Source organism: Ciona robusta, chromosome 8 (assembly GCF_009617815.1).
Source record: "Ciona robusta chromosome 8, ASM961781v2".
In the NCBI taxonomy this organism is placed as follows: domain Eukaryota; kingdom Metazoa; phylum Chordata; class Ascidiacea; order Phlebobranchia; family Cionidae; genus Ciona; species Ciona robusta.
In genome coordinates this window covers 1860564-1884091 of record NC_143242.1, presented here as the reverse complement: position 1 = coordinate 1884091, position 23528 = coordinate 1860564, and the positions used below count along the sequence as shown (strand labels likewise).

The following is a 23528-nucleotide window of genomic DNA, read 5'->3' as shown; positions in this document are numbered from 1 at the left end:
CCTAGTGGACCTCATACCATTGGAGACTATATTGAAACATAGAAAAAATGTGTACGAAACAGTTTCCTATCATTTTACTTAAAATCATTTTTTCCATAGCTTAACGTGCGGCAGTGGAACTCAATTCCGCACTCGATCTTGTAACAATGGTGATGTTGGTGATGATGGATGTGAAGGATCAAGAGTAGAATCTCAACAATGCGCCACCAATGTTTGTCCAACTTGGGGAGACTGGTCAGAATTTGGACTATGTGATCAAGCATGTGGAACTGGCAACCAGGTTTGGAATTTTTGAATGTTTCTTAAGCGTTATTATGTTTAGTGTTTTCAATACTCTTTTTGTCAACTTTAAATGGCTTAGTATTTCTACAGCATGTAGTACAATTTTGAATATTGCTGTAAATGTTTGTTTTTTTGTAATAGTAACAATATAAATGATTTTTAGGTTCGAACTCGTTCTTGCAACAATGGTGAACCAGGTCAAGATGGTTGCATAGGATTAATAAGTGAGTTGAGACTGTGCAATCAGATCCCTTGTAGTGAATGGGGTCAATGGTCTTCTTTTGGAAACTGCAGTGTTGACTGTGGTGGTGGAACTCAATTCCGTAGCAGAACTTGTACTGTTGCACCAGGAGCAGATCCAGGTACAGCATATTCTTGATTAATTATAAAAATTCATTAGAGAAAATTGCATGTTTATTATAAGTTTTTACTTTATTTCTTTCATAAAACATGTTGGGATTATCTTTACTTGAGTGAGTAATTTTCATTATAAAATTGTTTTTCTTTCTGATCGAATTTTCTTTTTTTGTTAGTTACACCATACATTTTATTTCCAGACCAAGTTGCGTGTGAAGGTAACAGATATGATGAAAAAGTTTGTAACCGACAAGCCTGTCCTGGGTGGGGAGCATGGGAGCCATTTGGTGACTGTTCCAAATCTTGTGCTGGGGGTGTTATGACCAGAGAACGAACTTGTTTGGTGGGAGAGGTAAAACGACTTTGTATGTTTTATTTAACAGATATTTTTTTAACAGATATTCTGAGCATTAAAGCCATGTTAGTGAAATTTTTGTATAAGTAAAGAATTCTAGTGAATGCCATAATACAAAGGGCTTTTGGTACCCTATAAATATTTACAGATCTCAAAGCAACCTAGATTTCTGTAACACCACATCAGTCATTTTTGTGTAGTTTCCATAAAGTTTAACTTTGTAATTTTAATTTCCCAGGCTCCAGGTACTGGTTGTGATGGATCAAACAGTGAAACTCTTACTTGTATGACCCAAGCTTGCCCAATCTGGTCAAACTGGAGTCCGTATACAGACTGCAGCTTGTCTTGTGGTGGTGGAGTGCAGAGGAAAACAAGAACATGCAATAATGGAGATCCTGGTGATGATGGATGCATGGGAATGACTGTTGAAGAACAAGATTGCAATGACATGGTAAATAAATAGAAATATTAAAAACCTTTAGGAAAAACCTAACATCTAAAAGAAACATTAAACTTTTAAATTAAAACAGTTGGTTGGTAATAAGTTAAACAACTGATGTTGTATCCTAAACTGTTATAACTTTAGGAATGTCCTGTATGGGCTGTATGGTCATCATGGACACAATGTCCAGTCTCATGTGATGGAGGATCTCAAACAAGAAGTAGGACTTGTAACTTTGGTTCGGCGGGTCAAGATGGTTGCATGGGTGACACGGAACAAACCCAGACCTGTAACGACAACGATTGCCGTAAGTATTTTAAAATATTCAAATTCAGCCAATATTATATGGAATATGGCAAAGTAGTTTTAAAAACTAATTACATTTATAAATAAAGTTAAACATTGAATTTTTTTGCAGCAACCATGTCAGACTGGTCAGAGTGGAGCACGTGTACAAACACATGCAACTCTGGTACCATGACCAGAACAAGGATTTGTATGAATGGAGACTTTGGAATGGTTGGCTGTGAAGGTCCATCTTCTCAAACCAAAGACTGTGAAAATTTGGTAAGTGCATCGAAACAATATAACAGATTTTATCATTTATTTTTCTAAACTTTATTCTAATTTTTGCCATTTCTGCAGTCACCATGTGCTCAGTGGTCTCCATGGAGTCCAGGATTTTGCAGTGTAACCTGTGGTATTGGATCAATCAACAGATTCCGTCTCTGCATCGGTGGTGATGCTGGAGGACCTGGATGTGAAGGAAGTGCATCTTCCGAGGAACCATGCGTGCAACAATCTTGTCCATACTGGGATACCTGGTCATCTTGGACTGAATGTTCTGCTTCATGTGATGGAGGAGTTGAGGTTAGTTGTTGCAGTTTAGTCTTTTGGGAGTGGATGTTATTTAAACAGAGCTTGTTGGATTTGAATACATTTTACATATAAGGGCTTTAGAGTCATTGAATTTCATCATTTTAAAATATTTATTGTGGCATAATAAGTTTTAAAATATTTACCATGTCATGGTTACGAAGAGTCAGTCTGTTTTAAGTTGTCTGATGATGTATTGCTTAACTTAACTTTAACTCTTTCAATGCAGGAGAGAAGTCGTACTTGTATCAATGGAGATCCTGGTGATGGTAATTGTACTGGAGCCCCTGTTGATGTGTTGGCATGTAACACCATTGCATGTAGTAAGTCATACAATATTGCCATAACCTCAAACTTACATTTTGTTATCTGTTGTTTGATTTCCATTTTTGTTGGTAGGGACCAGAGTGAATTATTCAAGTATTACATTATGCCTGCTAACAATAGCAGCAAAAAAATCCCATCAAGATTGTTTAAAATTTAATACCTAATGAATATTTTTTTATTACCAGGCGATCTTCCCCCTGATGGCGTCCGTGAAGGTAAGTTCTTCGTTTTTGACTTTTTGGGGGGTGCCCAGAATTGTAAAAAGTGCAAAAAACAAATTATATTGTTTATAATTTACCTAATTTTCAGACTGCGCCCAGTTGGACATTGCAATTATAATTGATTCAAGCAGTAGCATTGGAAACGCGAACTTTGAAATTGTGCGCAGTTTTCTTCGTCGTGTAATGGCACAACTTAATGTTGGATTGAACAGTACAAGAGTAAGATGACTTTCCTAAGTTCCTACTTATTTTTTCTTAAACTAATATTGTATTGCTAACTTTGTAGATAACTTACTTAAAACAGACCTTTTTTGTTACCACAGTCTTTTCCCAACTTTACTTTTATTGGTTAAATGTATAGTCTTTTCTACAATAATTCCTTTAATGCTTAATAAAAATGTTTCTCTTTGGTATTAGATTAATTCATTTTTACAACTATTTTCCAGATTGCTGCACTCCGTTTTAACAGAGATGTAATTCCTCTGTGGAGCTTTGCTCAATCTACAAGCTCTGAAGATTTAATTGAACGAATTGACCGAGTCACATATGATGGTTCAGGCACTCACACAGGAAAAGCTCTTACCTATGCAGCTAACCGGTTATTCACTGAAGCTGAAGGAGACAGACCTGATGTACCTGATCTTGCTGTTGTACTGACTGATGGCAGAGCCCAAGATAACCCTGGAGATACCGTACAGGTTTGTTTTAACAGCAAAGCAGTGTATAGTTTGATACGGTACTACTAGACCTGTATCAGGGAACTGTTTTTTAACCAAAAATTAATGTTTAAATAATATTTTGTTTTAAAATCTATAATTTGGGATTTGTATAAATAATATACTAAACAGTGTTCCATGTCATTATCAAAAGACAGTCTTTTAATTTGCTATACTTTCCAGGCACTCAAAAACAAAGGAGTGAAGGTGATTGCGATCGCCGTGACTAACCGAGTGGACATTAATGAGATTTATGCGATTGCAAGCGACCCTGATGAACAAAATGCTTTCTTTGTTAATGATTTCGAAGGATTATTTTCTGTTGTGGAAAACATTGCATTGTTTGCATGTGGACAACGTATGTGGTTCTTAATGTGTTTTTAAGCTCTCTTTAAGCCAGATTAAAATTCTAATCACTTTTATCTTTCGCTTCTTATAGCAACTTGGTCAGAATGGGGAGAATGGAGCACTTGTGGAAGAACCTGTGGTGGTGGAAACCAATACCGAGTTCGAAACTGCACTGGTGGGTTTGGAGATAACATTAACAACTGCAATGGAACATCTAGGGAAACCAAGGTAAGGGTTTAAACCATGTAAAAATAAAATGTGTAAAAATAAACTCGTGTAAAAATAAAAAGAAAAGTTTAGGGTTTTTATTGTAAGTGAAAAAATGTCTGTCCTGGAGTTTATTTTTTTAATACTGTATTCTTTATTCTAGATCTGCAACATTGGTCCATGCCCCGTTTGGTCACAATGGAGTGGTTACAATGACTGCAGCGTTACTTGTGGGGGAGGATCACAATCTAGAATCCGAACTTGCGTGTTTGGAGAACCTGGCCAGCTAGGATGCATGGGTCCAATAAATGAAACCATAGCTTGCAACAATCAGGTAATTTGAGAACATTTTCTCACTCACTCGACATGGCCTCAGGGGAAGTAGTAACTTGGCTGTGGCAACGGCAAATGCACGGCACGACTTCTAAATTTATGCGCAGACAAAAACGAATCTAAACATATCGAATGATACTCGCTTTGAATCGTGCACAACATGATTGGTTGACCTTTCAAAAATATGCGCTCGTGACCAAACGTATCTATTTGTCAGTATTTTTCGGACTATTATAAAATCTTGTCGTGCCAAGCTAAATGTCAGTCCAGCTCAAGTACTACCCTGTAATGTTACTAGAAATCCCACAGCACAGGTACAGGTTGAATATTCACACATGTTGTCACAATCTTGTGTCAAAAATAGGACTGTCCTCGTTGGATTACTTGGTCGGAATGGAGCGTATGCTCAGCACCCTGTAATGGGGGAACCAGGATGAGATCTCGAAATTGTCAGTATGGAAGCCCAGGCCAGATGGGCTGCATGGGGTCAGCTAGTCAAACAGAAGACTGCAACACACAGGTCCGCTTGGATCTTTTAATTTTTCACAGGTTCTAGGTCAACAGTTTTTAACCTTTGCGGCATTTTTAGTTTTGTGCCCAATGGACATCTTGGCTCCCGTGGGCTGACTGCAGTGCCTCTTGTGGCGGCGGCCAATCCACCCGGGTTAGAAGATGTTTGTTCTCTTCAGACTTATCTACCTGTGATGGTGCATCAAGTGAAACTGTTACGTGCAATACTGAGGTTAGAAGCAACCTGCTTCCACCTGCACACAAACACTAGCATCTAACCCAACTAACATTATAACCAATAATTAGTTTTAAGAATTTAGGTCACTTCTCTTCTAACCAACTAACCAAATTTGGATGAATCCATCTGAAAGAACAAGTCACCAAGTTCAAGCCTGTAACTAACCTGCATGTTACCACTACTAAGTCTTTAATATAAATGCATGTTAGTATTGTAATCCCTTGTTTATAAAGGCTAACTTTAAACAATTGTACATTTGCACTAACTGTTTTAAACTTCAAAAGTAACAAACATCTTATTTAGCTAAACTTTCCAACACCCATTATTCTCTGCATGTTCCTTCTATGTTTAAATACATGAATATTAAGTTTCAACCTTCAATGTCACTTTATTATTTTCACTTTTTAAAGAAATGGCTAAATAAGTAAACAACCAAAACTAAATTCAACTCAGTTTCTAATCTCTCAATAAAGTATTTTTTTCAAATTGTATTATAATATGACTGTTATAGCAAACACACAAATACTTTAGATCTGTCCATATTGGACTCAATGGTCGTCCTGGACTGGTTGCCCTGTCACTTGTGGAGGTTCGCAAGTAACTAGAAGTCGAAGATGTGAGAATGGAGTTGCTGGTGAGGCTGGCTGCAGAGGCAGAGCACAAGAAACAACAAGCTGTGCCAATGTGGTATGTTGATATTTTACACAATTATTCTAACAGTAAAATCTATTTTAATAAACGATTAAAACAACATTAGAAAATTTACATTTTCATTTTGTCTGTGTGCTGTGTAAATTTCCTGATATTTTCTTCTAGCAATGTCCATCATGGGGATCTTGGACTCGTTGGAGCAGCTGTAGTGAAACTTGTGGAATAGGAAGACGAAACAGACTTCGATTCTGCGCTGTACCTACTGCAACTGAAGATCTTGGATCTGCTGAACCACCACCTGTTGACGTATCATCACTATGTCCTGGCCCTGCAACAGAATCGGAGGACTGCACAATAAAGGTAAGATAGTTAAAATGTTATTTACGACTTCAATATAAGGAGATTGAAATAATACTGTTTTAGTATTTTAAAGTTTGGTATCTATCTTATTTTCTTAGGCAGCAATTAATTTTTGTACATCTTTAACAAAATAATATTTATTTGTACATAACTAAATTGGAAAAATTGCTACAAACTGTTACTTTTTTTAAATGAATTTTTTTATGTAAATACTCACTTCTTTATTTAATGTTGTAACAGGCAACGTGTCCATCATGGGCGCCATGGCCTGAACCTCCAGTTGATGACACACCAGGTTGCTCAGTTACTTGCGGTGGTGGAACAATTCGTTTAACAAGAACCTGCATTGGTGGAGTCCCAGGGGATAATGGATGCCTTGGTCAATCATCTCGCGTCTCTGCCTGCAATAACCAGGTAAATTTCTTAGATAGGATAAGGAAAAGCAATGCTGTATAAATTGGACACAGAAATTTTGGGTGATGACTATGTGGTAATTCTTGTTTTTAGAAAATACTTTAGGAACATATTTTCTTTTAAAGTTTTAATATTATGATTACCTATCCACATATGTATCACATTTCTTACATTATTTCCAGGCATGCAGCAGTTGGGCAAACTGGGGATCATGGTCAGGTTGCAGCACATCATGTGGGGTTGGAGTTCGCACACAAACACGCGTGTGTATGATTGGCGAAGTTGAAACTGACACTTGTGTGGGGCCAAGTACGCAACAAGCCGAATGCAATTCAGGGGTATGTAACTTACTTTATCCTCACATGGTCGGAAAACGACGGTCGTTATAACATGAGTGTTCTGTTTTATACACCTGTTGCTAGCTTACGAGTTACCATGTATGTTACTAACTGGGTGATTATTTTTTGAGTTATTTTATTTTTTCTGCACAAGGACACATCACCCACAATGGTAGCAATGCAAGCCTTGAACCCAAGTTAGCTCAAGATTGCAATTTTTTTCTTTTTTTAGGCCTGCTCATACTGGAGTAGTTGGAACCCTTGGTCACCCTGCAGTGATACTTGTGGTGGAGGAACTAGATCTCATAACAGAGTTTGTGTAAATGGAGATGCTGGTGAAAATGAATGTTCTGGATCTTCCGAAGAGATTGACACGTGTAATAGTCAGGTAATAACTGGTTTTGTAAAATATGGTAAAAGTAATTATCTAAAATTTTATCTAAAACAACCTTGCTAAAGTGTTTTTATTTGTGTAACCCCGATCTCTTTGCAGGGATGCCCAACTTGGAATGACTGGAATTCTTGGACTCAATGTTCAGCACTGTGTGGTGGTGGTAGACAAACGCGCACCAGGACATGCAGAAATGGATCACCTGGTGAAGGGGGTTGCATTGGACCTCAAAGTATGGAGCTGTACTGCAACGGACAGGTGGGAAAAATTTCCTGACATACCTGTTTGAACTTTGACTGATTTTTAAACAGATTTAGTTTAACGTGTTTTTATATTAAAGAACTAATTTTCCTTTTTATTTTAAGTTTTAAACAGTCGTAGAATTATATATTGATTTATTACTGTCTCAAACGTTTTGCCCTTTAAAAACACCATATTCTTTAAGTTGGGGTACTGATAATACCAACATATATTAATACCCTGTGTTTATTTATATTTAGCCATGCCCAACTTGGTCAGTGTGGGGTGCTTGGTCTGGTTGTGGAATAACTTGTGGAAATGGATTCCAATCTCGAAACAGAGTTTGCCTTAATAGGATTGCTGATGTTCAAACTTGTGCAGGAGATGCCACAGAAACTGCTACCTGTGAACTTGGTGTAAGTTTGTGTATGGAATAATTTCACAAATGTGAATATAACTGGGTTAAAAATATAGTTGTCAGTTGTTTCCTTTGTCAGTTGTTTCCTATCTTTAATATAACTTGGTTTACATTTTGAATTTGTTATTTTTTTAGGATTGTGCAACGTGGGGTACTTGGAGATCTTGGTCTACATGCAGTTCTACTTGTGGTCAGGGTCACACTACTCGCACTCGTGATTGCTCCACAACTAATGGTGGTAGCTGCTTTGGTGATGCAATGGAAAGAAGAACATGTACGGACCGTAGTTGTCCAATGTGGTCATCTTGGTCAGCATACGGAAACTGCACTGTCTCATGTGGAGGAGGAACAATGATCAGGACTAGGTCTTGTCTTCCAGATGGAGTTGGATGTGCAGATATGGGTCCATCATCTGAATCATCATCATGCAACATCCAGGTAAAACTGTATTGATATAATGTAGCAGTTAAAAAATGTGTTACTGATATCAGTTTGGTCCTTTTTTTAAACAGTTTAGTATACATTGCAATTAAAACTTTCAGCAATGTCCTGAATGGTCGGAATGGTATCCATGGCAACAATGCTCAGTTACATGCGGAGTTGGACAGCAAACTCGAACAAGAGAATGCATCAATGGAAATGTTGGTGGTAAAGGATGCATGGGTCCACAACAGGACTCTAACTTTTGCAACGAACAGGTATAACAGAGTATTTAAGTTCTGAATAATTGAATGTTAATCTTTTTGATACTCTCATTAAAATATTCTATTCAAAAATATTCTTCATATTAAACCATGCAACTTAATTTGATATTATGTTTGCGTTATTTCATAACTTATATTATGCTTTGTATTTTAAAGGCTTGTCCATTCTTTGGTCAATGGTCCTCATGGAGCGACTGTAGTTTATCATGTGGTGGTGGAGTGAGAAGGCAACAACGATCATGCACTAATGGTTTTGTTGGTGAACCAGGTTGCATTGGAGAAACAAGCAATGATGAAGCCTGTAATATACAGGTAGGGAAACTATAATGAATGCTTGGACTTTGACTATAATTGCCGTCACAGAAGTGTGTTTGAATGCAATATAAATATACATTTATCCAATAGGTCTTGGTTTAATAATTATAACGATATATTTGATTTATATTCTTTAATGTAAATTACATTTTGTAATGTTTTGTAATTTTTATCTAGCCCTGTCCGGTATTTACTGAGTGGGGTCAGTGGGGAGAGTGTAGTGAGACTTGTGGAAGTGGAGCCACCAGGTCAAGATCAAGGTCGTGCAACAATGGCCTTCCAGGACAACCTGGTTGTGTTGGTTCCATCTCTGATGTAGAGAACTGTGGACTAAGGGTAAGTTGTATTAAAAAAACATACTAGTACTATTATACATGCATTTTTAAATTGATAATTTCATTCTTGTTTTAATTTGTAAATTAAACTTAATGTTGTTTTTAAAAAATACAGTAGAATATGCTTAAGTATAAACTGAGATAAATGTTTAGGCGTGCCCTTTCTGGTCAAGTTGGTTTGCTTGGTCAACATGCACAGTCACTTGCAATGGTGGAACTCGTGTGAGAACAAGAAATTGTATGAATGGGTTTGAAGGTCTAGAAGAATGTGGTACAGATGATACACAATCCATACCTTGTGGTATTCAGGTATTTATTTTTATGTGTATAATACAATACAAATCTGAATGAAATGAATTTACTATTTTTAAGTATATAAATTTAAAAAAAAACACCTTTTTTTATGGAGAGAAAGATCATGTTAGGATGTGTTAGCTGTACCAAATATACACTCTTACACACTCATGACTTTTTATAAGTTGGCATTTATAATAAATACTTCAATTGGTTAGTTTAGATCATTTTTAATTAAATCGAAAAATCTAAAGGTTTTTGATGTAAGATACAAATCTAACTTTAACCTTGCCAACATATTGGTAATTAATAGTTTTATTTTCTTAAATAAACAGCCATGTCCTGCTTGGAGAGACTGGTCCACATGGGGCGAGTGTAGCAGTTCATGTGGAATTGGCTTTCAGCATAGGAACAGAACTTGTGCAGATGGTTATGCTGGGGATGATGGTTGCATAGGAATGCCAAAAGAAAAAATGCAATGCATTGGCAATGTAAGATATACTATCACAAAATAAAAAGATATATTATCCATATTTCCAACAGCAATAAGTCTGTATTAAAAACTGATAAATCTGTTATGAAACCAACCTCTTTATACAGGAATGCGCTACTTGGAGTGTATGGTCCTCTTGGTCATCATGTCCAGTGTCTTGTGGAGTGGCAACTCAATCTCGTGAGCGATCATGCTCGCTTGATAATGAGCCTAGCGATGAATGCAGGGGTCATACCAGAGAAGAGCAGAGCTGCTACGGATCGGTCAGTTTTCAGTGGTTGATATTTTACTTTTTCGTAATTTAACATATAATCTTGTTTGGGTATATGAATGAACTTAACGTTGTATATTTTTAAATATTTGCTTAACATGTGTTTTAATCAATTTATTATTGTTTTAAATTTAAATTTTAAATTCAATTTATTAGTATTGTGTAACATATTAAATAAACTAAACTTTAGTAATATCTAATTCTGTAGGTTTAAGTTTAAACATTGACAACAGTTGTTAATATTCAGGTTTGTGCATACTGGTCTCAATGGACACAATGGAGTGGTTGTTCCGCTTCATGCGATGGTGGTCAACATTCTCGTTACAGAACTTGTGTGAATGGTGTTGATGGTGGTGCTGGATGTACTGGGTACAACAATGAAACTCAATCTTGCAATAACTTGGTAAACGCTGAAACTTTTGTTGTACTAGATAGACACACTACTTTTAAATAGGCTATGTACAATAAAAAAGAAATGATTCAAATATAGTTAGATTTGTTTTATGTTATAAATACTTTTTTTCATACATTTGTAGACTACATTTATTCGTAGACTTTTGTTGTTTTTTGCTTAAGCACATGTAAAAAAATAAATGGTAACACTTTTTAGCTTTGTCCAACATGGAGCCCATGGTCAACGGATGCAGAATGTTCAGCCACTTGTGGAGGAGGAGTTCGTGTTAATACCAGAGTGTGCGTCACTACTGAAGCACTTGGACCTTGCCCAGGTGTTGGAAGAAAACAAGAGTTCTGCAACACACAGGTATTACCTAGCAGTAACTTTGTATTATAGCAAGACTAGTAAAAGTCTTTTTTGTCGTATTCTTGTAAAGAACAGAAGTTTATAGTAAATGTTTTTGCTGCTTTAAAAGTTTATTGCGTTGATTGTTTATTGCTTTACACATGTTTTAAATTCTCACTTATTTGTAGCCCTGCCCTCGCTGGTCTATATGGGGAGCATGGTCGGGTTGTTCAACTACGTGTGGAGAGGGAGTTCGAACTCATGAACGAGCGTGTTTGTATGGAGATGTTGGAGAAGGAAGTTGTGTTGGTGATGACTCAGCTTCTGCAACTTGTATTGTACAGGTTTGTAAATATTTGTACATATCTTGATTACGAAATTTCTATTATTTGTTGTCAACACGAAATTTGCCTTCAAAACATGCAGTGTCAGCCTTAGCTGTAATATTTTTTGAACTTGACCTTGAACTTGACAATGGCTCAGTTTAAGCTGTTATTTAGGTATTATATTAAGAAATAAGGCTAAGGGAGCCTAAGTTTATCTTGTAAACAGGTTTTCTTTATCTCTGATAGGCTAAATCGAAATTTAAACTTTTTAAATGGTTATATGTTGGGTATCTTAGCTAAGTTTTGGATGCAAAGTTAAAGGAAATTAAAGTTGAATGAGGTTATTACTAACTTAATCCAATTTCTACTTACAGGAGTGTCCTACTTGGGCGCAATGGAGTGAGTGGTCACAATGTGGCAAGACATGTGGTGGTGGTCGCCAAACAAGAGTCAGATTCTGTAATAATGGTGTAAGAGGAATGAATGGTTGCACAGGAGATTATGTGCAGACTCTGCAATGCAATACTCAGGTATATAATGACAATATTGCATTTGCATTAGACCAACTCTGGCCCGTGGCAGATTTCATGTGAAATAGGACTTATAGAATAGATTGCATAGAAAGGTGTAAAAGTTTGCACATATTTTTCATGATCTATTTTTCATAGCTATTCCATAGCCTATTGAATAAGCTATAATATTTCATAAACCATATACAGGTGTTCTGTTTTTAAGCATTGGTGTTTCCTTGTTTGTAGTCATGTCCATACTGGAACATATGGGGTATGTGGAGCAGTTGTAGTGCTACATGTGGTGGTGGAACCAGAACACACACGCGTACATGTGTTAATGGACAACCTGGTGATGTTGGTTGCAGAGGCATCACTGAACAAGAAGATGGTTGCAATCCTCAGGTATGTTTGCTTTCTAAACATAACTAAATAACATAACGTTTGTTGGTCTTCTTAAAAAGTGAAAACACAGGTTATAATTATAGTGATATTATGTTAGTTGGTAAAACACGCTTAAAGTTACACAAATAAATAGTTAAAAGATCAAGTTTGATACATCTAGCAGACAAACAACTCACAAAGAACAATTTGTATTTATTTTGAATAAAATTATTACTCTAATTGAAAGTAAAGTGCATAAGGAAATATTTTTTTCAAACAATGTAAATAAAATAATCTACTTTTTATTTAAAAGCCAGACTATTTTTAATTAACGGTAAGCCAGTGGGATATTTGATAAATTAAGAACCATACCTCATTACATTTACTCTTAACTTCTAAAAGATAAATATAGCATACTTAACTTTTTTGTTACAATAAGCTTGATGTTTCTTATATTTTTTTTTATTTATACCAGCCTTGCCCAATCTTTGACGACTGGTCTTCATGGTCTGACTGTTCAGTCACCTGTGGAGCTGGGAGTAGACATCATTCTCGACAATGTATCAATGGAGTGTTTGGTGATATTGGGTGTGATGATGGAACCATGCTAGATCGGGAGAATTGCAACCTTTCTGTAAGTTAATATTGGAATGATACTTTGATAACTCAAATTAAAGTTTTACTGGATAATTTAACTGTATAAACTAAATGTTTATATTTTCTACTTGCTACATCATTATAGCCTCATCTGCTAGAAACATAAACTAAAGACAGGCTTGCATAAAAAACACACTTTTATCATTTTCTTTTAGCCGTGCCCAGCCTGGAGTGATTGGTCAAATTGGAATGATTGTGACAAAACTTGTGGTGGTGGCCAACAGGACAGGTCAAGGCAATGTTTACCTGAAGGATCTGAATGTCCAGGAGCAAGTTCTGAGTATCGATCCTGTAACCCAGCAGTAAGCATATGTGTGATCAACTTATTTTGACTGTATAACAAAGTGCATTCTTGGTCAAATTTAAAATATGTCAATATTTTAAAAATAATATGTACTTACATAATTGCTTGGATCTTATGGCGTGCAATACCTCGGATCCTATTCGTTAAGTATAGAACGAAATCTCCAAAATAAACATTTACTGAACATTCACTTTTACAGGCTTGTGCAATGTGGAGTTCGTGGAATCCTTGGCGCCGATGTAGCGTCTCATGTGGTGGAGGTAATCGTCTTCGCTCAAGGATCTGTTTGAATGGAGTGGCTGGTGATCCTGGATGTGAAGGAACTGCAGCTCAACAGGGAGATTGCAACACAGATGTAAGTATAATGTTTTCATAATAAAGGCGAAAAGTATATAAAAATTGGACATCTTACCTAAGTGGGCCATGTGGCAAATAAATTTTAAGTGATTTAGAATAAAAAAATTCATGTGTACAGTTTTATAATTTTTTGTTTGCAAGTTTAAAATCTAATTAATTATTTTTGTTACAATTATACAGAGCTGCCCAACTTGGACAGTCTGGACAAGCTGGAGTACTTGTAGCAAATCATGTGGTGGAGGAGCAAGTGTGAGGCACAGATCATGCACAGGTGGATATGCTGGCTCTGATGGTTGTATGGGTGATGAAAGGGAAAGCATTGATTGTAATACACAGGTAAGCTAATGTTCTGATGTAAACATTTGTTTCTGTGGAAGAATTTGTTAAGCCATGGCATAATGGTTTGCACTTACCTTGAAAATTCTAACTAGACGCTGCTACCAGCATTGGCTTTAAAGCTAGCCATCCCTTCTGGGTTGTCTAAATAGTCGATCTCAATAAAAAAATAAAATAATAATCATTCACAAAATTACATATCTCGAAACTTGAGAGTAGACAAAAGGTGTATGAAATTAAACAGGTGAGGTATGTAACTGTTGTTGCCACGCTAGTGGTGATAAATAAGTTATATACTACTGTTGCAAAGAGATTTTAAAAGGGTTAAATATTCAGAAAATTTGGTTTTTAACAGTTGATATTAAGATAATAGTTTAATTTGTTTAAACTTACTACTAATCCAGTCATAGGACTTAGTTTGAAAACTATCAAGAAATCATTTCTAAACTTAAGGTTTTTTCATAGACATTACCAGTAATCCAAAAACAAAACTTGTTGCACACAGACTTGCCCAACATGGGGTACGTGGAGTCCGTTCTCAGGATGTTCAGTCACGTGTGGACGCGGAACACGATCAAGGATGCGAAACTGTGATGGTGGTGATACATGTGGTGACTCACCCACTCAAGTTCACACAATGGATTGCATACAAGGAGTAAGTTAAACAAACATAAACTTGCTTTTTATACTTTTAAATATACCGTTTAAAGGTTGTTAAGAAGTTATAGACGAAAGTTTTACCAATTAAAATATTCCTAAACGTTCTTAAAAATATATCAATAGCAAAAATATTTTTTATAGCGACTTGAACGCATTATGGTTTGCTTTTTACAGGATTGCCCATACTGGTCAGAATGGAACTCATGGGGTTCATGTAGCGCTTCATGTGACTCTATTGGCAGCAGGGTTCGTGGTAGAGTGTGTATGAACTCGTATGAACTCACTGCTGGATCTGGTTTTGCTGATGTTATTGGCTGTAGTGGAGAACACACAGAGTCAGAACAGTGTGGTGGAAACGTAAGACAATATTTATTAAGATCCTTCATGTTATTATGCATAACAAGAATTTAGATTGTTCAAATGTAATCTGGCCCACACATATAGAATAGTATATGTTATTTTTATGCCCTCTTTATAAAATTTAAAAGCATTTGTATATATATTAATCCTATATATTTGTTATAATAAAAATATTGGAAAAATATTTTTATCTACTTTGATTAAATTTCAGCCATGCCCGAGAATTTCAGACTGGTCACCATGGACAGCTTGTTCAGTACCATGTGGAGGTGGACTGAGAGTCCATAGCAGAAGTTGTATAGACGGTGAAATGGGCTCAATTGGTTGCCGTGCTTCTGCCGTTGAACAGGAATTCTGCAATGGACAGGTAGGTTGTAAAGTTAACAGAAATTATTCTGAAACCAGATTTTTGTTTAACTTAATGCTAAAATATTCTTCTTTGTAATGCATTTAATCTTATCTTTGTTTTACCTGGTGACATTGAATTATCTTCTATTTATTTGATATTGATAGGCATGTCCATACTGGTCATCTTGGTCCTCTTGGGGAGGTTGCAGTGAAAGATGCGGTGGAGGACTTCGTGTCCACATCAGAACATGCATTAATGGAGGAGTCAATAACACTGGATGCGAGGGAGAAGCTGCAGCAGCTGAAGCTTGTAACACAAGCGTAAGTAAATTGGTCGTTTAGATTTAAACTATTTAGATTCTAGACAGCATGAAAAACAACTTTGTTTTTACCATTTTTTTGAACTAAATTAAACTCTAGATTTAAAAAAATGGACTTAATTTTATAATCTGCGATGACTATATAAAAAGCTCAATTTTTTAATATTGCTTAAGAGTGTAAGTAGCCATACATTATTACATCTTCTGAATACAACAGCCATGTCCAATGTGGTCAACATGGGAGTCATGGGGTGGGTGTTCAAATCTATGTGAAGGCGGTCTTCAAAGTCGAATCCGAACTTGTTTGAACTCTGGAATGTTTGTTGATTGTCTTGGAGATTCATCTGAAGCCATTGAATGCAACGCACATGTAAGTTTTCTGTTTGTTCTCATCTTAGTACAACTATTTTAATGTGTTTTGATGAATGGTAACACCAATATTTTACACTGTTGACTATACAAGCATATTACTTTACAAACCAAAAATGTTTATGCACCCTTGTTTTTGTTTAATTTTTACAGACATGTCCAGTTTGGACTGCATGGTCAAGTTGGTCATCATGTAGTGTTCCATGTGGTCGGGGTACAAGATCCAAGTCACGTTCATGTGGTGGTGGATTGCCTGGTGTTGAAGACCAATGTCCTGGAACTGGTATGATCACTGAAGAATGCATTATCGGGGTAAGAGAGACATCTCTTATTTTTCGAACTGTAATCGAGCATAAAAAACAACAATATGACCATTGCAATAAATGAGTAAAGTTAAATGATTAATATTCCTTGAGTAAAACTGTGTTTGATATAGAATTGTCCATTCTGGACTGCCTGGAGCAACTGGTCAGGATGCACAGTTACTTGCGGTGGGGGAAGTCAGAGCAGATCTCGTATTTGTATGAACGGGGTTGCTGGCAGTGGCTGTCCAGGTTCTGGATCAGAAACACTCACTTGCAACAACATGGTAAAACATCAAACATTTATAATATATAGTTTAAGCGGATCTTAATTGATAAAATTTGTTATATGACTTAGACGATTGTGTATAAAATTATTTTATCTGAATTACATTCTACCTAATTTGTACTTAAACTTATCTTATGGTGATAGGCATGCCCAAGATGGTCTGATTGGAACACATGGAGTTCATGCAGCAAAACTTGTGGTGCTGGAAAACGAAGTCACTCACGAATTTGTCTGGATGGTAATCAGAATGACATAGGATGTGTTGGCCCTCTGTCTGTTGAAGAATACTGTAACGGCAATGTGAGTTACCATCTAGTTGAGCTTTTTACTACCAATTGGTACATCTAAGTATGTTATAATCTCAGTGTTTGGGGGGTATTTGTTTATAATTTTATCAAAACATTGGTTCTTTGTTCCTTGTTTTCTCAAACTTTGTGCCTTTACGTAAAGTGCTCAAGTGTGCCACAAAACTTTTACTAATTGTAAAAAATAATATGATAAAATACAGTGGGCAACAAACAAATTAAAAAGGTTCAAGATTGCAATGAACCCAAAAACTTTAAGATCTCCTGCTGTAAACATTTGTATACTTAGCCTTTATTTCATAATATTCCCAGGCATGTCCGTACTGGTCTCCATGGACTGACTTTGGAGCTTGTACTGTTACTTGTGGAGGTGGTTCAAGAACCAAAGCACGAACTTGTGTAAATGGTGCTGTAGGAGATGTAGGATGCATTGGGATGGCTATGGAAGATGAATCATGTAATTCTAATGTAAGTTTGTATTGTGTTTTTGCCATATTTATTTTATAATGTGTTTAAGAGATTCTTGTTTTTAATGGTGCTTATACTTTAAGTAAAACAATGCTTATGTATATAAAGGAATGCCCGAGGTTTAGTGTGTGGTCAGAGTGGTCAAGTTGTACTGCCAGCTGCGGAACGGGTGGTCAAACACGAACAAGAAGCTGCATTGGTGGAACCTATGGCTCAATTGGCTGCACAGGCATGATACAACAAACTCAAGATTGCAACACTCAGGTGAAACATAGTTTATCTTCATTTTCTGTGAAGTTACAAGATCAGCTTTTCATTGTTGATTTACTCATTTAAATCTTTAAATTCCTCTTTTTGAGTTATATTATTTGCCAGTGAAAAATGTTTAACACTTTAATTTAATTTAGATATGTCCAAGCTTCAGTGATTGGACTCCTTGGACTTCTTGCAGTGTAACATGCGGTAGAGGTACTCGATCCCATGTAAGATTCTGTATCAATGGTGATATTGGTGATGATGGTTGTATTGGAAGTGTGGATGCTACAGAGGAATGCATTAGAGGGGTAGGTTGTTGAATCATTTAAGTGAAAACGATGATACTTTATTACTTTATTATATTTTCATGTATGCTGTGTTCAATAGCTTTATATAAAATACTATGGAATATAATAATTGGAAACACTTGCTTTTGATTTTATTAAAAATCTAAACAATTTATTCATTTTCAGCAATGTGCCTACTGGACAGAATGGACAGCGTGGACAGGTTGTTCAGCAACTTGTGGTAATGGAACTCGAAGTCATGAAAGGCAATGCATTAATGGAGTCCCTGGTGACCAGGGTTGTTTTGGACTTAGTTCTGAAGAAGTTATTTGCGAATTACCAGTAAGTTGATTTGACGGGGGATGTTTTCTTTGAGTGTTAAATGCAAATCTTGCTCTGTGTAGAAGCTCACCATGCAAAATGATATGACTGTTGCAAAAATATTTGATTATATTGTTATTGAGTAATTAATACAATTTTTTTGCTATGTTATCTATTTTAATTCGAAAGTAATTTTACAGAACTGTCCTTACTGGTCAACTTGGTCAAACTGGAATGAATGCGACTCACCGTGTGGAGGTGGCAAGCGTTCTCACAGTCGTGTCTGTGTGTTTGGAACTGCCGGTGATATCGGTTGCCTTGGTACAACTGTTGTTGAAGAATACTGTAATGGACAGGTAGAATGTTGAACGTACTAACATTAGATGCATGCTATTTTTAGGAAAACCAGGTAGTGATAAAAAATAAAATAGATTTAATATTGAGTATTTAGGGTAAAAAAGTGTATTTTAGGGTAAAAATGTAGATTTAATATTGAGTATTTAGGGTAAAATGTATGCTGTTTTTAACCAAATTGTTGGGTTTAAATATAAAACAATAAAATATTAATATATTAATCGTTTACATTGTTTATTCATCAGACATGTGGTTTCTGGTCACCTTGGTCAACATATACTGATTGTGATGTTTCATGTGGGGGAGGTATGAGAACTCACACAAGAACTTGCATCAATGGGGAAACTGGAAGTCCAGGATGTGAGGGAGAAGATGTAGAAATGGACAATTGTAATATGATGGTAAGTTTAGTTAACTTGAGTATGATGCTAATATCTTACCATCTTTTTGATTTTAATTAAAACATTTTTGTTGTGTTCCTATCAAAAAAATTAAATCTGTTGTAAAATAATGGTTAAAAGTTATTTTTTTTTAAATTTTTGCAAACACAGGATTGTCCAGAACCAAGTGTATGGGGACAATGGAGTGACTGCAGTTCAACTTGTGGTGGTGGATCAAGACGACGTACTCGACCTTGTAATGGAGGAAGCACTGGTTCATGTGAGAGACCACTTGAAGAATATTCAGTGTGTTCAACTGAGGTATGTGCATCTATACTGTAAACATATGCATTTTCTTTAATTATTTATCTTATTACAGGTATGTCCATCATGGGCTGCATGGCAAGATTGGAGTGAGTGTAGTGCTGCATGTGGTAGAGGAACACGCTCCAGATCCAGGGATTGTATGAATGGTGCAATCGGAGAACAAGGATGTGATGGAGGAGCAGTTTTCGAAGAATCCTGCATCCAAGGAGTAAGTTGGCTTTAACTAAAATGGTGTATTTGTATCTCGTTATGAGATGAGTTACTTGGTCTTTAAATAAGCATAATGTGACTGTTGATACCAAAGCACCCAATTTTAAACAGAAATATGTTTGCATTAATAATTCTACTGCAATTTTCTTAAGCATATTTATTTTTAGTACTGTGCTTACTTTACTGAGTGGAGTCCATGGTCAAGATGTAGCGCAACATGTGGTGGTGGATCAAGATCATCATCTCGAATCTGCGTCAATGGATTGCTTGGTTGCACTGGTAATCCCTCAAGATCTGAAAGCTGTAATACTCAGGTAAGGATCATGTTATGCTTGGTTTTAAGGAACTTCTTTCAGCTACCGTCAATTAACAATAAGAATAAGCAACAGTCTGTAGTTAATTTGGCTAGAAAACGATCTGTAGTAATAGTGTTGTAACTTATAAACAGGTTAATCATTTTGTATCTTCTAGACATGCCCATCTTGGTCAGATTGGTCGGAATGGAACCAATGTTCAGCTGCATGTGGTGGTGGACTTAGAAGTCGGACACGCGAGTGTATAAATGGTTTCCCGGGACTTATAGGTTGTGGTGGTGAAGTCACTCAAGATGATTTCTGCAATTCCCAGGTAAAAAAACACAACAATGTTTTTACTAAGTGTCGAATCAAGCTTAAAAACAGCAGCTACTGCTCTGTTTGCTATAGAACCACTTGTGTAAACTTCTGCTTCATACCTACTATTTAAATACAACCTCACTTTGTGGTTTAATACTTGGTGTACTGAACCAAAAGATGTTAGTTTTTAATCAATCCTGTTTTAACAGAACTGTGGTTATTGGTCACCATGGCAGTCATGGACAAGTTGCAGTTTATCATGTAATGGTGGTCAAACTACAAGATCAAGGTCTTGTCTTGGTGGCGGAACTATAGGATGCACTGGAAATAATTTTATGTCAAAATCCTGTAACAACCAGGTAAATACACTTTTTGACATGTTTCAATAACTACATTGAAGTATACAGTTACTGAGTTAGGGTAGTTAGATTTGTTGTAGATTATTATAACATTGTTTTTGTTAGGATTGCCCATTCTGGAATGACTGGAGTTCGTGGACGCTCTGTAGCGCCCCATGTGGTTCGGGACAAAGTACAAGAACCAGAACTTGTGAAAATGGGTATGCTGGTGATGTTGGTTGTGAAGGCAGCGAAAATGACCGAGTATCTTGCAACACCCAGGTACTACATTTTTTGCATATTAAAAAATGAGAATATACAATCTAGATTTATTTATAGCTTTATCATTATGTATATTTATTTGACAGCTTTGTACATACTGGAGTGAGTGGCAAAACTGGTCCCAATGTAGCACATCATGTGGTCGAGGATCTCGTTCACGTGCACGAAACTGTATGAACAGTGATGCCGATAACACATGTGAGGGATCAGGTAGTCAGGAAGAAGATTGCGTGCTTGGAGTAAGTTGTCCTGGTGTTTCAATATATTTGTGTTGCACAAATAGTGATATTATAGAATCAACTGGTAGCATTTTACGTTTAACTGAAAGAAAAATCAAGTAGAAAATTTGTTTACCTGTAATGCCTTGGCTTTATGTGGATTCTCCGTTTCTAGTTTCCTACCTCCCATATTGAACCTGATATAGGAGGTCTAATAAAATTTGATCTAATTTAACTTTTAATCATTTCTGTTTAGAACTGTCCATTCTTCAACAATTGGTCATCATGGAGTGACTGCAGTGTTTCATGTGGTGGTGGGCAGCAATCAATGAGCAGGTCGTGTGTCAATGGTAACATTGGTGATGTCGGTTGCATTGGTGATGGTGTATTGTCAAGGACATGTAATGGAGGGGTAAGTCAACATTTAGCAGTAATGTGTTCTCTTTAAAAGCCAATGAGATATGATTAATCTAAAGTAAAAGGTTTGGAAAAAAATAATTGTAATTAACAAATTTAAATCTTATAGTATACTGTTTAAGAACCGAATCCCCATTAATGCAGGGATGTCCACAATGGACAACATGGGGTAACTGGACTGACTGCACAGCATCTTGTGATGGTGGACTGAGATCAAGATCTCGAAGTTGTAGTCTTGGTTCTCCTGGTGATTTTGGATGTGATGGTCCAATCACAATGCAGGATTACTGTAACCCAGATGTATGTATAGTAGAGTACAACAAAGTTTTTTTTTACTTTTTTTTAATATAACTGTTAGATATACTGTTTTCAATGTTTAAAACTTTTGATTTTAGCAAGTTAAATTAATGAAAGTTACTATGCCGAATAATTTTTTTTTTAAATTTAGGTTGTTGACTGATAATTTTTGATCCATGTTAGTTATTAAATAGAAAATACCTTAGTATTTAAAATACATTGTTTTTTAAAATACATTGTTTTTTAAAATACATTGTCATATACCAGGCCTGCCCAATGTGGTCAGTATGGAATATGTGGTCTTCCTGTAGCGCCACGTGTGGTGGAGGAAATCGCCAACGAAGTAGAAACTGTTTGAATGGAGTTGAGGGTGAAGCTGGATGTGAAGGTGAAGCTGATGCTTCAGAAGTTTGCAATCTACAGGTAGTCGGACTTTCCAATATTTCACACATTCATCCATAATAATAAATGCCCAACTTCCTAATAAACTGGGAACTGCATTGTATAATAATCATACCCCAATAAGCTTAGCTGTATATTGTTTTATGTAAAATGTAAAATATTACAATCTAGTATTACCTGTTTTCTGACAAGATTATGATTGGTTTCTTTTTAAAAAAGGAATGTCCATTCTGGGATGTTTGGACACAATGGTCATCATGCAGTCATAATTGTGGTGGTGGTTTCCAATCGCATACCAGAGTTTGTGTAAATGGTAGACCAGGTAACACTGGCTGTGATGGATCAGAATCTCAAGAAAGGCCATGCAATTTACCCGTAAGTAAAAAAAATGAAAGGAAAACATAAATGATGTATATCTAGGTTCTCTTTCATTTTTGTTCATAATATTTTTCTTATCTTTTAGGCATGCCCAGAGTGGAATGCTTGGACTCCATGGTCTGAATGTAGTGCATCATGTGGTCAAGGAACTACATCTAGATCTCGTACATGTACCATTCCTGGTGCTTGCTCAGGTCCTACATCTGAAGAAAAGGCTTGCCAAGAATCTGTACGTTCTAATTTTAAACAATGTTCATTGCATTTACTTAATTATTTTTTTTTAGTTTTCTTTTTCAACCATAACTTTTGCTTTTAACTTTTTGGTTCGATATTTTACTATCTTTGTTTCATAGATTTGTGCAACTTGGACATTCTGGTCAGCTTATGGTGCCTGCAGTGCCTCTTGTGGTGGTGGATCACAAACAAGAAGCAGAACTTGCACCAATGGAGAACCAGGAGATGCTGGTTGTGTTGGAAGTGCAACTGAAAGTACAAGTTGTAACATGAGGGTAAGTACAATATAACATTGTGATGTTATCTGATTTTAACAAAGTGTTTACTATAAACATCATGTGCACTGTCTTTTTGGACCTGCATATTTATTTTTCAACGTTCTTATTTCTAGGCTTGTCCTGCTTGGAGTGAGTGGACAACATGGACAACTTGCACTAAGACATGTGGCCGTGGACAGCAAAAACAGGAGCGAACTTGTATGAATGGTATACAGGGAATGGCTGGCTGTAGAGGACCAAAGATGATGTACAGACCATGCAATATTCAAGTTAGTTTCTCATTGTAGTTATATTTAAGCTGTTTCATTTTATTAGTTTTTTGTGGTTTTGGTGAAAACATGATTTGATTCCCTTTTCTTCATTTTTTAATATTATTTTCTTCGCTATCTCTTTCGAGAGATAAATAAAAAGTTATGTTATGTTAGCTTATCTAAGTAAGATGTTTCCCCAACAATAAACAATAT

The 23528-nt window shown here is 36.1% G+C and overlaps 1 protein-coding gene across 7 annotated transcripts in view; it reads left to right on the top strand.

Annotated features, from left to right (window-relative positions):
• Positions 1 to 23528, top strand: part of LOC149732137 (uncharacterized) — a 76975-nt gene that overhangs the window by 26641 nt on the left and 26806 nt on the right. For all 7 annotated transcript variants that reach the window (XM_089882204.1, XM_089882201.1, XM_089882203.1 and 4 more), the window contains 67 exons: positions 100 to 280; positions 446 to 644; positions 840 to 991; positions 1233 to 1445; positions 1581 to 1743; positions 1855 to 2003; positions 2082 to 2306; positions 2542 to 2635; positions 2825 to 2854; positions 2949 to 3079; positions 3307 to 3558; positions 3760 to 3934; positions 4016 to 4152; positions 4295 to 4465; positions 4829 to 4984; positions 5054 to 5206; positions 5744 to 5899; positions 6029 to 6223; positions 6464 to 6637; positions 6820 to 6975; positions 7208 to 7363; positions 7469 to 7624; positions 7867 to 8022; positions 8160 to 8462; positions 8567 to 8722; positions 8885 to 9040; positions 9221 to 9379; positions 9532 to 9687; positions 10008 to 10163; positions 10273 to 10428; positions 10684 to 10839; positions 11047 to 11199; positions 11367 to 11522; positions 11879 to 12034; positions 12263 to 12418; positions 12873 to 13031; positions 13210 to 13356; positions 13558 to 13713; positions 13896 to 14051; positions 14557 to 14706; positions 14886 to 15068; positions 15283 to 15438; positions 15585 to 15740; positions 15957 to 16109; positions 16262 to 16420; positions 16545 to 16697; positions 16844 to 16999; positions 17317 to 17472; positions 17581 to 17736; positions 17880 to 18035; positions 18201 to 18356; positions 18536 to 18691; positions 18935 to 19090; positions 19241 to 19390; positions 19449 to 19604; positions 19774 to 19920; positions 20078 to 20233; positions 20430 to 20579; positions 20685 to 20840; positions 20927 to 21079; positions 21315 to 21470; positions 21620 to 21775; positions 22040 to 22195; positions 22394 to 22549; positions 22638 to 22781; positions 22906 to 23061; positions 23178 to 23333. In XM_089882204.1, coding sequence (XP_089738330.1) covers positions 100 to 280; positions 446 to 644; positions 840 to 991; positions 1233 to 1445; positions 1581 to 1743; positions 1855 to 2003; positions 2082 to 2306; positions 2542 to 2635; positions 2825 to 2854; positions 2949 to 3079; positions 3307 to 3558; positions 3760 to 3934; positions 4016 to 4152; positions 4295 to 4465; positions 4829 to 4984; positions 5054 to 5206; positions 5744 to 5899; positions 6029 to 6223; positions 6464 to 6637; positions 6820 to 6975; positions 7208 to 7363; positions 7469 to 7624; positions 7867 to 8022; positions 8160 to 8462; positions 8567 to 8722; positions 8885 to 9040; positions 9221 to 9379; positions 9532 to 9687; positions 10008 to 10163; positions 10273 to 10428; positions 10684 to 10839; positions 11047 to 11199; positions 11367 to 11522; positions 11879 to 12034; positions 12263 to 12418; positions 12873 to 13031; positions 13210 to 13356; positions 13558 to 13713; positions 13896 to 14051; positions 14557 to 14706; positions 14886 to 15068; positions 15283 to 15438; positions 15585 to 15740; positions 15957 to 16109; positions 16262 to 16420; positions 16545 to 16697; positions 16844 to 16999; positions 17317 to 17472; positions 17581 to 17736; positions 17880 to 18035; positions 18201 to 18356; positions 18536 to 18691; positions 18935 to 19090; positions 19241 to 19390; positions 19449 to 19604; positions 19774 to 19920; positions 20078 to 20233; positions 20430 to 20579; positions 20685 to 20840; positions 20927 to 21079; positions 21315 to 21470; positions 21620 to 21775; positions 22040 to 22195; positions 22394 to 22549; positions 22638 to 22781; positions 22906 to 23061; positions 23178 to 23333 — 10717 coding nt within the window. The remainder of the gene's footprint in view (positions 1 to 99; positions 281 to 445; positions 645 to 839; positions 992 to 1232; positions 1446 to 1580; positions 1744 to 1854; positions 2004 to 2081; positions 2307 to 2541; positions 2636 to 2824; positions 2855 to 2948; positions 3080 to 3306; positions 3559 to 3759; positions 3935 to 4015; positions 4153 to 4294; positions 4466 to 4828; positions 4985 to 5053; positions 5207 to 5743; positions 5900 to 6028; positions 6224 to 6463; positions 6638 to 6819; positions 6976 to 7207; positions 7364 to 7468; positions 7625 to 7866; positions 8023 to 8159; positions 8463 to 8566; positions 8723 to 8884; positions 9041 to 9220; positions 9380 to 9531; positions 9688 to 10007; positions 10164 to 10272; positions 10429 to 10683; positions 10840 to 11046; positions 11200 to 11366; positions 11523 to 11878; positions 12035 to 12262; positions 12419 to 12872; positions 13032 to 13209; positions 13357 to 13557; positions 13714 to 13895; positions 14052 to 14556; positions 14707 to 14885; positions 15069 to 15282; positions 15439 to 15584; positions 15741 to 15956; positions 16110 to 16261; positions 16421 to 16544; positions 16698 to 16843; positions 17000 to 17316; positions 17473 to 17580; positions 17737 to 17879; positions 18036 to 18200; positions 18357 to 18535; positions 18692 to 18934; positions 19091 to 19240; positions 19391 to 19448; positions 19605 to 19773; positions 19921 to 20077; positions 20234 to 20429; positions 20580 to 20684; positions 20841 to 20926; positions 21080 to 21314; positions 21471 to 21619; positions 21776 to 22039; positions 22196 to 22393; positions 22550 to 22637; positions 22782 to 22905; positions 23062 to 23177; positions 23334 to 23528) is intronic.